The sequence below is a fragment of the Elaeis guineensis genome, chromosome 12 (genome assembly GCF_000442705.2).
Source record: "Elaeis guineensis isolate ETL-2024a chromosome 12, EG11, whole genome shotgun sequence".
In the NCBI taxonomy this organism is placed as follows: Eukaryota; Viridiplantae; Streptophyta; class Magnoliopsida; order Arecales; family Arecaceae; genus Elaeis; species Elaeis guineensis.
Genome location: NC_026004.2, coordinates 44510563 through 44525033, shown reverse-complemented (window position 1 = coordinate 44525033; position 14471 = coordinate 44510563). Strand labels below are relative to the sequence as shown.

The 14471-nt window shown below is 33.9% G+C and overlaps 1 protein-coding gene across 1 annotated transcript in view; it reads left to right on the top strand.

The window, feature by feature from the left end:
- The window catches only part of LOC105034527 (beta-glucosidase 12), a 46842-nt gene extending 33324 nt beyond the window's left edge, over window positions 1-13518 (top strand). The window contains exons 3-13 of the mRNA XM_010909731.4: window positions 9143-9201; window positions 9301-9376; window positions 9503-9580; window positions 9709-9796; window positions 10446-10698; window positions 10934-11049; window positions 11148-11365; window positions 12206-12237; window positions 12687-12789; window positions 12887-12995; window positions 13132-13518. Coding sequence (XP_010908033.3) covers window positions 9143-9201; window positions 9301-9376; window positions 9503-9580; window positions 9709-9796; window positions 10446-10698; window positions 10934-11049; window positions 11148-11365; window positions 12206-12237; window positions 12687-12789; window positions 12887-12995; window positions 13132-13300 — 1301 coding nt within the window. The 3' untranslated portion in view covers window positions 13301-13518. The remainder of the gene's footprint in view (window positions 1-9142; window positions 9202-9300; window positions 9377-9502; window positions 9581-9708; window positions 9797-10445; window positions 10699-10933; window positions 11050-11147; window positions 11366-12205; window positions 12238-12686; window positions 12790-12886; window positions 12996-13131) is intronic.
- The last annotated feature ends 953 nt before the right edge of the window (window positions 13519-14471 follow it).

Here is a 14471-nt window from a genome sequence, read left to right as displayed (position 1 = left end):
TTTCTCTAAACAATTTCTAGTAATTTTAATTTTGCCCTAGAAACCTAATCAGTAGGCTTTGGCCTCCACTGTAAGGATCCAGTTAGGTCCAACCATTAACATGATCATACATGGTGTATCTAACCAACGAATGATTAAGCCCAACTTTGGTTGGCTCACCTAACCACCATTAGAGAGACACTTCCAAGTCGTCATATGATGAGTGATAATTCCATTAGTCAACAAGCACCAGGCCTTTGGGTCTGTAATGATTATTGAGTTAATGGACTCATTATCAAACACCTTAATGGGAGGCTATGATTCAGTTATCTTCATAACTTTATCATTTTAAGGACCTAATAATTTTAGAAGATTTAAATAATATAGAGGATGAAGTCAGATGAACCAGCTTATCATGATCCTCCCACTGGCTTCACCAAGTCAGCTTAAGGGAGACCAGGGCCGGTCTAGGAGCACCTAAATCTGTCACACTGATTTACCTAGCTGACATGGGTTAGCTCGAATAGTCAAGTGATCCGATCAAAACATAATTTCACCAAGAGGTCAGGTAAGTTCGATCAGTGGGAGGGTCTGCCAAAGCTTGCCATAGACACCATCAGAAATGGCCAGGTAAGCGGGCTCCCAATTAAAAACCACCGGTCTGGTTTACCTTAGACACCAACTGGTTTAATTAGTTTCGATTAGATCAACCTAACAGTTCATGCTAGACCGCTTAGCCAAGAATCAAGTCCATTTGGTTCTCGTTAAAGACATGGACTTGACCAACTACAACTATTATAATTGATCTAGAGAATCCTTGACCTAATCTAAGACAACAATTGATTAGATTTAGTCAATTCTCTAATTAAGTCCATCTTCAATCTAACCATAGGTCTAACCCAATTAATGGACCTAATTTCCGCTAACCCATTAACCCAATGTGTTATGGTTTGTATCTTAGGTTCTTCAATTCACAATCCTAGAACCTATTCAAACAACTTCTTAATTCTTAATTAAGTTTTGGGCTGAGGGTTGGGTTTGGCTTTTCAAAAAATAATTTTCATATTTGTAAAATAATTTTATAATATGATTCTACCAACCATATTTCATGTTTGATTCATAATCAAGATGCAAGTGAAATAAACATGAAACTACTTTAGATCTAATCTAAACAGGTTCATGTAATTGAAATAATTTCAACTTTAAACAATTTCTTTGTATAAAAATTATTAACAAAAAGATTTTATTTCAGATTTAAATATCTTTTAAATCTAATAAATCATAAATTTAATCTAGATCATATCTAACAAATTTATGATTAAAGATAGATCTACACAAACTAGGACAACCTTTGCACTGTAAGGGGTAAACCTTACAGCAGGACAACCTTGCAGTTTGTGATTGATTTAAAATTTTAATTTCAGATTTAATAATTAGATTATAAATTAGATCTAATCTAAAAAATAATATAAGCATGTATAAATAATCATGTAATAAAGAACCTAGGCTCTGATACCAATTGAAGGAACCAGATCTAGGGTTTCAGGGTTAGATCTTGAAACTTTTTCAAGATCATACAGCGGAAGACTAAAATAAATCAAAATTTATTTTTTAAAATCAGAAAATCCTTATATCTAAGATCCTATTATATGATTATTACATAGTATTAAATCAAAAATTAAAATATATAAATATAGCATGAACTACATGTTGATCATATCAACATGTTTCTATACTACATCTAATGTATGTATTAAACAATAGATCAGATCTATTACCTTGCAAGTTATACGTTCTAACCTTGTTGATCTGGGCTTGAGGATGATGTTGCAAGCCGCACACGTATCCGGCTTCTAGGAGTCGTCCACACGAGCCCACGAATCTCGATCAGAAGTCCTGCTTCAGGAAATCAGCACAGTATGCTAGTACTGCACTGATCCTTCTTTGATGGTTGATTAGGTGCCTCCTTCTTCTTGATTTGGAATCTTCCAAAGATGAAAAGTAGAAGAAGGAGTTTCAGATCTGAGATGCTCTCAGGAAACTCAAGATGGAGGGAGGAAAGATATGAAAACAAAAACCCTAGAAGAAGACCCTCTTCTTCTTCACGTTTTTCTCTCAAGACACCCAAACTTGCATCTTTTATATCTCCATGACCCAAAGGTATTTCTCTCTGATTTTTGGATGGCACAAAGGTCTCTCAAATTTCTGACTTCTCCTAAAATTTTACAAAGAAACTTTTCTTATATAGAGAGATATGATAGAGTCCTTATCTAGATCAAACACTTAGTCAAGGCTTATCCAAATATGGCAAGTTAAGGGATGCCTAACTCTTGAGCACCTCCTTCATATTTTCATGCATGGATCACCAGAAAAGGGTGCACAATGTATACCCTAAAAAGCCATGAAAATTCTAAAAAAAATTTGGATAAATTCGGTGCAAAATTGAAAGAGTTTTGGATTTCTAAAACTCTATCTCATAGAATTCGAAATCCAAACTTATTCCTTTTAGATTTGATCCAAACCACCTTCCATGTAAGAAAGAAGAGAGGAGACCTTTTGTGAACATGGGAGAGATCTGGGAGAGGGCTTTTGTCGCATAAAATAAGTGGAGATTGGCGTTGAATAAGAGAGAGGGCATGGAGAAGGTTTATGTGGCGCAAGGTGGAATCCTAGTCTTACTAGGATTCTGTCTTATGACTTGTTTTAATTTGGTTTTCCAAACTAAATCAAATCAAAATTAGATCAACCTAATTAAAATAGGTCTTAACCTAATTAAGAATCTAATTTAATCAGATTAAATTAGATTTAAATCTGATTTAATTTTTTAATCAAATTAGAAATTAGATTGACCCAAGTCCTAGTTGAACTAGGATTAGTTTTTTCTTGCACTTGGCTTATCCAATAAACCAATTGGACTTGATCCAATCAAACCCAAACTAAATCTTATTAAATTATATTTAATTAGACTTAATCTCAGCCCATTGGCTTAATCAAATTAAGCCAATCAGCAATCGAATTGCTAATAGATCCTCCTGCAACACTTGCACTGGGTTAAATGTCAATCATATTGATCATTTAACCCTAGAACGATTCTTAATCATTGATCAACCATCTGATCGGATCATGAACTCTAATGTGTGTGACCTCATAGGTCCGAACCTAAGTCGGTAGCATAGGAATAAATTTTTATACCAATCGAAGTGACCATCTAGCAATGGTACCCGACGACCGGATAGATCGAATGTGTAGAACAACATCCTTAGAACCCATGCGGATATAGTTTTCATATAATTCATCCCCTTGACCAAAATGATCATAGGACACCTCAGAGTTCAACTGTCAACTCTGATCAGGTTGTCCACATTGTATTTCAAAATATCAAATCCATCTGATGGATTATCCTGGCCAAGGTTTTGCTAAATTGAAACAGTGACTCATTCTTCTCCAACTCTTGGAGTGGTCAATCCCATCTCTATCACACTCTGACTTTGCAAGTACTTGACTGTGCCCAGAAGCCTTCCATCCCTGAATTAAAAATTTAGTTAGTCCAGTACCAAAGCACAGTGAGTTGCTTGTAAGTCACTGAGACGATCTCAGGTCTAAGGGATACTTATACCTATATCCCATCAGAGACATTCTCGACAGCAGAATGCTCTGGAGTTGGTCACGTTCCATGATGATGTACCCTTACATCTCACCTGTATGCCATACCAGTGTCTCCACACTCTTTGGTTAAGAGGACAACCAATCCATATGGCCTACAGTGACCTATGCTCGATAGAAGCTGTTGTCCTTATTAACAGCCTATCATTTGGTCGTGAACAGTTTTAAGGACTAATCGATAAATCTCTCTTTATCGAATCTAAATAGTCCTAAGGACTTCATCATAACAATGGAGTTCATTAGAAGATGAAAGCTTATGATGAAAATGCCAAATATATTTTATTTATTAACAAATCAATTACAATACTTGGTTACTCAACCGTCAACAGCTTGACGATTGACTTTTTGGGACACATTTCCCAACAGTAGAGTGGACAGTTCCTCCTCCAGTGGCCTTTAGTATCATAGTGAAAATATTTTCTCTTTGCTTCAGCCATCTTCTGAATGTCTTTCTTTGACTTGCTCTCTTTTTTTTGCTTCTTTGTGGGTTTATTCTTCTTCTTCCAACCAGACTTTCTTTTGGATAAAGAGGTCTGCTCCACAGCAAGAACAATGCCCCTTGAACTCTTCAAAGTTCTCTCAATAGTGACTAACATGTTAACCAGTTCGTGTATAGTGCAATCAAGTTTGTTCATATGAAAATTTATAATAAATTGACTATATGAACTCATAAGGGATTGAAGGATCAAATCCATCTATAATTTTTTTTGCATATTAATCCCAATCTTTTCAAGCTCCTCAATATCTTTAATCACTGTCATACAGTACTCATGGATTGACGGTCCTTCGTGCATCTTCAGATTGAAGAGTCTCTTGGATACTTTGAAGTACGCTGTGCAGCTCTGCTCATCATACAACTCTTGTAGGTGAGTGATCATAGCCCTGACAGTGGGCATGTGCTCATGCTGGCTCTACAACTCATTTGACATGGAAACAGCATATAACACTTAACCCAACTGTCTTCATCCGTCCACTTTTTATATGCTGTTCTTTGCTCAGTAGTAGGATGGTTTGATAACATAAGATATTCTTGATTGAGTACATGATCTAATTTTTTAGAAGTTAGGATAATCTTGAGGGTTCTAAGTTAGTTTTTATAATTAGTTTCGATCAAATGATTGGACTCAAGGATGCGGGCTAGAGGGTTTGAAGTTGACATGGTTTAACTGTGAGAGTAAAGATTCAAATTAGACTTTTGTACTTTAAATTTATATTTGCTATAGAGACTTGAAGAAGCAAATAATGACTTTCACTATTTTATCAGATCTCTCCACTCCCTAAATGGGAAGTGAAAACCTTAACATGACAATTGAATTTCTAGTAGGTGCTACGGTCCCATCGATGCCACGTACCTCACCTAACAGTTATTGATAATATGCACACCAATATATGGATAATTCTTCATCCAGATGCTTCTCTAAATATGTTGCAGTGACTTGATCTCTAAGTTATTTGAGCTCATCTAACAGTTATAGACCATGCTTCTTATTTAAATCTGACCCACCTTTCACAAATAGGTGCAAAGCCATTATTGGGACCCTCACCTAATAGTTATTGGGCCCAACCCCATCCTTATTTTGGAGTAACTCTTTGCTAATAGAGTGATTGCATATTCCTAGTATAACTAAACCATTATGATCAGTCAAGAATAATCAACACCAGTACCATGCCCACACATCTACAACGATGGAAGATCTATGGACTTAATATTTATGGAAAGATTTAGATTTAGGTCTCATCTAATTAGTCATCATATGACTGATCTAATTGACATAGGCTAAACCAAATCGCTAAGCAACTTTATTCAAGACTCAATCTTCCAAATTGGTCAGATAAGTAGAGACCGATGGGGGTCTCCTCATTGCTTTTTTTAGATACCAATAAATTGATCAGATAAATAAATGAAACTAATTAAATAACCACCTCTGAATTACTTATCTTAGATACCATAGGTTAATTGATCTAAATAGGTTAGCTTAAGCGAATCAGGCTCAAGCCATCGAGCCGAATTAGATCCTTAGGTTAATCGATTCTATATATGAGATTTAATCGATTTGATCAATAATAATTGTATAATTTTAAACTTAATTGATCTAATCCTAATAAACACTTAACTCAGTTTGATCAACTACTTAATCAAATTAGACCCATTATATTCAAATCAAAAACTCTAGATGTAATCTAATAACATAACTTAATTTTTGATTTATCCATAACCAAAATTCTCATGGACAAACACAAATTTTTGATTCTAAAACTAAATTTCAGATCTAAATTTTTTATATAAAAGATAAGTTTTAAATTATGAAACTAATTTTCAGATTTAACATACAAACATATATCTCATATATGTATGTAAAATTCAGATCTAAACAAAAATTCAGATCATAATATGATATCATATATCTCATTTACAAATCATGGATCATATTGAAACCGATCTTCAGATCTAAATATGTAATAATACATCTCATATATAAATCATAAATCAGGTTAAAATAATTTTTAGATTTATCATGCATCTATATATCATATATACATGAACTAGAATCCTATTTAGAATAAATTTTAGATCTATGCATGCCTTCATATATCGAATATATGAACTAAAAATTAAATCTAAAATAAATTTTAAATTCAAAGTAATCATCTATATATCTCATGTATCAAGAAAAATTAGATTTTGAAACTCTTTTCAAAAATATATATGTCAATTTCATGCATATGAAATCCATGGCCCTGATACCACTACTAAAATTTTGTGTAGAGACATGCATGTGTATTTCAAAATTTTTTTTTCTTAAATAATATAGTAGAATAAAATATTAAAATATCTTTTAATCTAAGTCATACATGCATAAAATATAGAATACAAGGATCAACTTGATATGCTGAAATTGAACATATGTTGAGTTTTATGCTGAAATTAAATATATGATCGAATCACATACCTATTTTATAATTTTTTTCTTCGAATATTGATTTGGAAGAGAATAGATTCTTCCTTAGCCATGCAAGTATCTGGCCTCTATGGATATCTACTCAAGATCAATCTGAAACAGTTCTCTTTGATTTTGATCTTTCTTCTCTAAGAACAATCATTCTGAGAATCTAAATGAAGCCTAGATTATGATCAACTCTTTAATTTTTTTTTTTTATCTTTATCTTTTTTTTTTCTTGCTCTCTTTTTCTTGATTATTAAGTAATCAAAGTCTGAAAATTAACAAGTAAAGGGAATGCCCAAGCCCCTCTTAGGCGTGGAGATGGAGGATGCCCAAGCTCCTTTGGGTGTTGGATCCAAAGGGAGAAGAGAGGGAGGCATGGGGAAACCTTATGGGAGGCATGGGCTATTGGAAACCTAATCATAAGAGCCTTAGAGAAGGCCCTTTTAAATAGGCAAAAGGTTTAAATCATATTCAAAACTAAATAGCTCCTTAATACAAGTCTTACTTGCATTAGGAATCCTTGTAGCCTTAGATATTTGATCCCCTTTTGGAGATCTATAAGGTGCCAACTATTGGAGGCTTTTCATCCATATTTTCATATGCCATATAGCGCTTAGGGGACATTCCATGCTGGTCCTTCATGCCCTCTTTTATGTGGGCACACCCAACTTGATTAAATCAAGTGGTGCCCCATGCAAACAATCAAAAAAATTGATTAAAAATTTGAATCTTTAATGCATATGATCCAAAATCTTAGGGATCTAATAATTAGAGTCCAATGAATTTAATTCATTAAAATTATTAGTAGATAATTAATTTGAATTAATCTTATCAAATAAGTAATTCAAGTGCAAAGAGAAAATTGGATTCAACCATGTGCTAGTACGGTTATCCTATACTCAACAGAATTTTTTTAAACTTAATTAAGACTTCATAAGCCCAATTACTTATTTCAGATCTAATCTCTTTATTGTATGACCCTATAGGTTCAATTCTATCTGGTAGTGAGATATACTATGATCTCTATCATAGTATAATCGAAACTCTTTTCAATATGTTAGAATGATTTCACTTTAATTCATCAAGGATTGTTGATCCTGAGCAACCCTAGTGAGCTCTCACAATCCACCAGTGACACCTAGTAGTATGTAGTGGCAACCTAGTAGAATCAAAAAAGAACCTTAAGGTATAGTTTACATGTGATTTAGTTTCTCTATCATGAGTCCCAACTAGATGGCAGGTTATGAATAAATTATCAAACCTCATCATCAGTCATATAATAGATTCAATTAACTCAAATCTAATTGTGATTCTCATGAAAATTCTTTTTCATCAATCATACTGCTGTGGCCACAAACTCTCGAACTTAGCCTTTCAAATCCTATAGGACTACTCCTCTCTATTAAGATTGATAGATTCTATCTACATGTGCACCCTACTCCTACAGTGGATCAACTATCACCAATATCCACTATAAGGTCTCAATGAGGTCATATTTATGTGTCAGTCAAACTTCAATAGTCTATTGCGAGCAATCATACCATCGTAGGTCAAAGAACCATTTACACAACTATAGCATTGAGACAATCACTAACGATTGATTAGAAATTCAAGTGATTTCTTGTATGGTCATACTCAGTACTAGTTGTTCTCTAACAACTATCTGCACTCATCGCTCAGTATCTTTACATAGTAGACCAAAGACTCATCTATTCAGAAGAAAGCGATCTGTGTGCCGATCTATCCGGATCAATTGCCATTCTCATGATGATACTATGATTGGAAGTATTTAGAAATTAATTATACATGCCTCTAATTCTCAATACTTTGAGAATGTGTATCAAAGTATTAATTCTATGGACGATTCAAGGATACATCACTCTTGAATGAAAACTTATCTTTTTATTGATCAAATTAATATATTAAGTATAAAATTGTGTCCTAAATTTATTATAATATATTAGCCATTGACTTCTAGGACATATATCTAAGAACTGTGAGCTAGATTTTTAAGAGTTAGGATAGGAAAAGATAACGATGAATCATCATGGAACCAAACAATTATAGAGGCCTGCAAGTGGACAAATATTAAATTTCAGAATATTAAAATAGTAAATTTAAGGTTGATTTTAATTGTTTATGGTTGTGGATTCCATGCTAGTGAATAATTATATAAAATCAATACCATTCTTGATTTGCTTTAAATTTTCTAATTATAGACCGAAGGGTCCCCTGTTGTAGATAGTATATAAACCTCCATCATAGACAACTTTTGAATTTTGAATTAAATATTTCAAGTGAAAGATATTTTCTAATGTTTCAAAAATTGGGATTGCTTGGATCAAAATATTTGATCTGTTTGATGATATGTTATAACAAGTTAGGATCTCACCCAAAAAAAACTAATCAGAAAATGTTATTAGAATTCCATTGCCATTTCATAACTACCTAGGATCTATCTCGTATATTGCTAAACAAAGCACACCCTTGCATGAGTCCTCGTATATTTACCTTGTTTTAGCCTCTTTATAATCTTATTATATTGTGATGAGCAGAAAAAATAAAAGATAGAAGCAATGGAGATGTAGCCATAGACTTCTATCATCGTTATAAGGTAGCACTTTTATCACAATCTATTCGAATGCAAATCATTTGCTATCCTTAGGATTTATATTTCATTTTTCTGTGAATTGTTAATGCATTGAAATTTCAGGGAGACATAGGCATCATGAAAGATATTGGTTTGGATGCTTTTAGGATGTCCATCTCCTGGCCCAGGATTTTGCCGAGTAAGGAAACCAACCACCAATGCTGATGAAAACATATCTTTGAAACTCCTATGGTTTCATTTGACTCCTTCTGCAAGCACTACATCAATTAGATTTTTTTTTTTCTTTTAATTGTCTAAACGACAGATGGAAGCCTCACTGGTGGAATCAACAAAGAAGGCATCCAATTTTACAACAATGTCATCGACGAGCTGATATCTAAAGGTCCATGCTCCAAAAAATGAATTCTGTGAATCCATCATAATTATATTATCATTCATTCTCTCTCTAATCATTGTTTCACTTTGAATTTAGATGTAGATCCATTAATCATCTGCCATGAAAACTTACAGGACTGAAGCCCTTTGTGACCCTCTTTCACTGGGATCTTCCTCAAGCCCTTGAATCCCTTTATGGGGGATTCCTCAGCCCCCACATTGTGTGAGTTAAACAAACATCTTCCAGTTCTTGTATCAACAGATTTCCTATTTGTGACACAGAGCCGTGAAAAATTGCAAAGGTGTGCCTCTTGGTTTTTAGAATGGTTTTAGCTTGCCATCAGTGTTGACTGCAGTTCGTGAACGGTTGCAGTACTAGCCTCTGTTGGAGAGCGCCTATTCTTTTTTTTTTCTTTTTTCTTTCTTTCCTTGTTTTTTTATTTTTTTTTGTTTTGTTTTTTTATTTTTTTATTTTTTGGAACAACGCATGATGACAAAAGATTTGAAGCTGCATATAGGTATGGAATTTGCCTTTAGAATAAGATATTACTTTTGTGGCACGAAATTCTAGTGATTGCATATTGGTGGGAAAAGCGAGGGATGATAGGAAGTGATAAAAACAAATTTCAGAAGACCAAATGCTAATGTAAGATAATGACTTTAGTCGGAAAAAGGCAAATTATCTTGACCTAAAATGGTTCATATGAACATGTATGTACATACTTCACCTACATGCTGGCAAAGTTTGAGCAGTAAACTTCTACAGAAGTCTTGGAGAAAAGACCTGCACAATTTTTTTCTTTACATTGTTAGTTATAACCTTTTAAGAGAACGTATATTAATCAGTTATATCGAATACAAAAAATATACAGGGATGATTTTCGCAACTATGTTGACATTTGCTTTAAGGAGTTTGGTGATCGCGTGAAGCATTGGATCACGTTTAATGAACCATATAGTTTTTGCCAAAAGGGATATGCAGCTGGTGCCTATCCACCTAACCGCTGTTCGCCTTGGGATGGTGAGTGTGATGGTGGTGATTCAGGAAGGGAGCCTTATCTCGCATGCCATCACCTAATTCTAGCCCATGCAACCACTGTAAAGCTTTACAAGGATAAGTACCAGGTAGCAAGCTAGCTCCAATTAATATATATGCTCGGGGTCATGTTAGACTCCCGATGATATATGACCCAATGGTCTATTTGATCTTATGTTATTTTTTGCAAAACATTACACCATTGATCAAACTATTGTATGTGCAGTTGATAGGTGCCATGATAGTGATGACAACATACATTTTTGCTAATTGTTTGATGATCCTTAAATATTTCAAATTATAAATGGTCAAATGGTTATACAGGCAAGGCAGAAGGGAATAATAGGTATATCCCATTTCTCTCATTATTTCATTCCCTACTCAAGTTCCAAGTCCGATGTTGAGGCAGCCGAGCGAGCTCTAGATTTCATGTTGGGCTGGTGAGTAATAGAAAACCCTACTCCTAGTACAGTGGTTTTTGTTAAGGAAATGTATTGATTAATTAATGAGTAATTTTTGCATCATTCTTGACTAATAGGTTCATCGACCCATTGACTCAAGGGGACTATCCATTTATCATGAGGGCGCTCGTTGGGGACCGTTTACCACAATTCACAGCAATGCAATCTAAAATGGTCAAGGGATCATTTGATTTCATTGGACTAAACTACTACACCTCAAACTATGCCAAAATTGTTTCCATCTTAAAGAAAGTCAACATTAGCTATAACACCGATTCCCACACTTTCCAGACAGGTAAACGTGAATAAGCATGCTTGTATGTTCTTATTTGAGGCTTATAGCTTAGAACTCTAGTTTAAAAAGTGTCATCAATCTTTTACTTGTTCATGGGGTCTTAGAATTTTTCGGTTTTGAAATGACCAGTAAAATCGAAATATATCTAAGTACAATAATTAGCTGTCATATATGCTAAAAGACCTGGATCATCACCAAGTTGTTTTTGTTTCATAGTACCAGAAAGTTGGTTAGGGTATAAACACTACTTTTTATTTTGGTACGTTACATTGGGCGGGGAGAGATCTCCATACTAATATATATATAAAGCAAACAACCATAAGCTTCTGCATCAAAGAAGAAAATTCATCAGTTCCTCACATGCATTTCTCTTGGATGGCTTTCATTAGTAACCTATTAGCCGATGATGAGCTAGTAGGTCATAAACACTCTTTAAACATGTCAATATCGGATATTGGTATACGCATATTTTTCAACAGATATAAATATAGATATAGATATTAAATAAATATTAAAATTAATATCTATATTTGTTTAAAATAGATTTGGATATAAATCGAATATTAAGTATATCTATATTTATTTTAAATCAATATGGATACAAATCAGATATCAAGCGTATCCATATTTTTCTATAGTCAAATTTTATATTTATTATAATAAAATTTCTTTTTTTTTTCTAGATTTTACTAAACAAAACACTAGATCAGCGTAACAATCTTAGGATCATTAAAACTTTTCCTCTTGGTTGTAATCCAAGAAAAAAAGAATCCATTACTGTGTCAATAATCTTTGTTATTCATAACTATATTTATTCACATATTTTCTCTCATGCAACAGGTGTACGTCGCGGGGTCCCTCTAGCTAAAACAGTAAGATCCTCCTATGTTGCAACTAGAGAATACCAAGCATACAACCACACTCACCTAAACACATACACAACAGTGAATACAACTCCACGTATCAAACGCATACAAATGCATGTATATGCACGCACATTACATTAATATTTTCAACTACAGTTTGACAGAACTGGAATAATGAAGTAGCAATTGGTCATCTCTTATGCAGTATGAAAATTAATTAGATAGCGTATGCTTGCACTTACATCACCGCACATAGCATCTTCAGTCATTTTTTTCCCTTTCAATTGAAATAATTCTATACGGGCGTTGTCTGTAGTCATCAGACAAATTTTGCACCTTCAACTACTTCAATGAAGCTTACAAATGGATTCAACACATCATATTTAGATCTCTTACTCCCTAAACAGTAATAGTAATCATTAAAGATATTTTTGTGGGCCATGTATATACTGCAGTCTGGTGGTGACTGGCAATATGTTTACCCACAAGGGATTAGAGATCTCTTACGATACGTAAAGAGAAAATACAATAGCCCAGTCATCTACATCACTGAGAATGGTAAGGTGGTCCTGTAGATTTTTATTCAAAAATTTTGGTAATTCTTATATACTAGGACAAGTCCAGTTTATATTACACATGATTCATTGTTGCCTAGGGTATCTTGAGGCCAATAATGCGTCTTTGCCTATCAAGGAAGCACTAAAGGATAATGAGAGAATTGACTTTCACAGGCGGCATCTATTGTCTGTTCAAAGAGCAATCAGGTTTGCCAGCAAACAAGATTAATCTTGTCTGTAATTTAACATAAATGAAATCATTCCACACTCCAATACTCAAGGAATGGCTAATTATCCTAATAGATAAGTCCAATACTTACTTCATTGGGTATTAATATGGCAGGGAAGGAGTGGATGTGAGAGGATATTTTGCATGGACTTTGATGGATGACTTTGAATGGGACTTTGGTTACACTTGGCGTTTTGGGCTTGTCTACATTGATCGTAAAGATGGCTTGAAGAGGTACCCCAAGGACTCTGCTCGTTGGTATCGCGAGTTCCTCAAAGGATAAATATCAACTCTTATTATTTTCTTGGTTATCGAGGAAATGAGGCCCTACATGCCAACAATAAAATGTGCCACTGGAAAGTGGAAGTCATGGAACGCCAAATTATAGTTTCCTTTCCTGCTATGTGATGTGATTGTTGCAAATTTGTTACATATATAATAAGTGACCTCACATTTTCTCTTCTTATTGTGATAGTGTTGTGCCCAAATAAAAACAGGAGTGAAAAAGAGAAACTAGCAAACCTGAACGATTTGTGTCTTTCCAAAGGCCAAATTGGTTGAGATCAGGAAGACTTCCTGCAAGGCTGACAATTATGAAACTTAGGAGAGACCAGTAGTCGTCTTGTTATCTCACAAGACTTGATTATTCTTTCCGTTTTAAAGCATAAATCAAAAATTAGATACACAAAAGATAGTATTTCTACGCAACACAACTTATTTACCTGCTTCAAGATGGTGCTAATGAGGCAAGACGCGGGACTGGTGCATTTCACAACGGGCTTGGCCACTAATGATGTTCGAAATCTTTTTTTTTTCTTAGGGAATTATTAATTTGCCACATCAAAACTTCTTCAATACCATATCAGAAGTAGAACTGTTACTCTGTCCAGGTGACGGAGTGTTAACACTGTAGTTTTGTCAAAATAACAAAAAGAGATGTTTAATCCGTCCTCTCTTGAAGTACAACAAGACTCTATCACGCCGTCTACGACTTGACGGAGTCTGGTGGACCGCAAAAGAGGACAAATTAGACCTCTCTTCTGGCTCTAATTAATATGTTGAATTTTTTGTGACAAAATAAAAAATAATAATAAAAGATACATATTTTATGATGACATCTTATATTATTATTAAAAATATTGATCAAAATGATTTGCCATTCTCATTTCTTATTTTCATCATTAAATATAAAACTTTTGGTAAGTAGATATATTTCATACTAAATTTCTGAATTTTTATAGTAGGTCAATTTTTTAGAAGACTTGTGCTTCCTACAGTTGATTAAACAGATCATCAATTCTTGACAAATGATATTTATTTAGTATTATTACCTTCTTTGACTCTTGCTAATCAATATAAAGCCTAAAGCTTCCATTTTTCTTTTTACTGAATAGTACTAGAGCACTCTAAGGAGATGCATTGGGTCAAATAAAGTCCTTATTTAGTAACTCCTA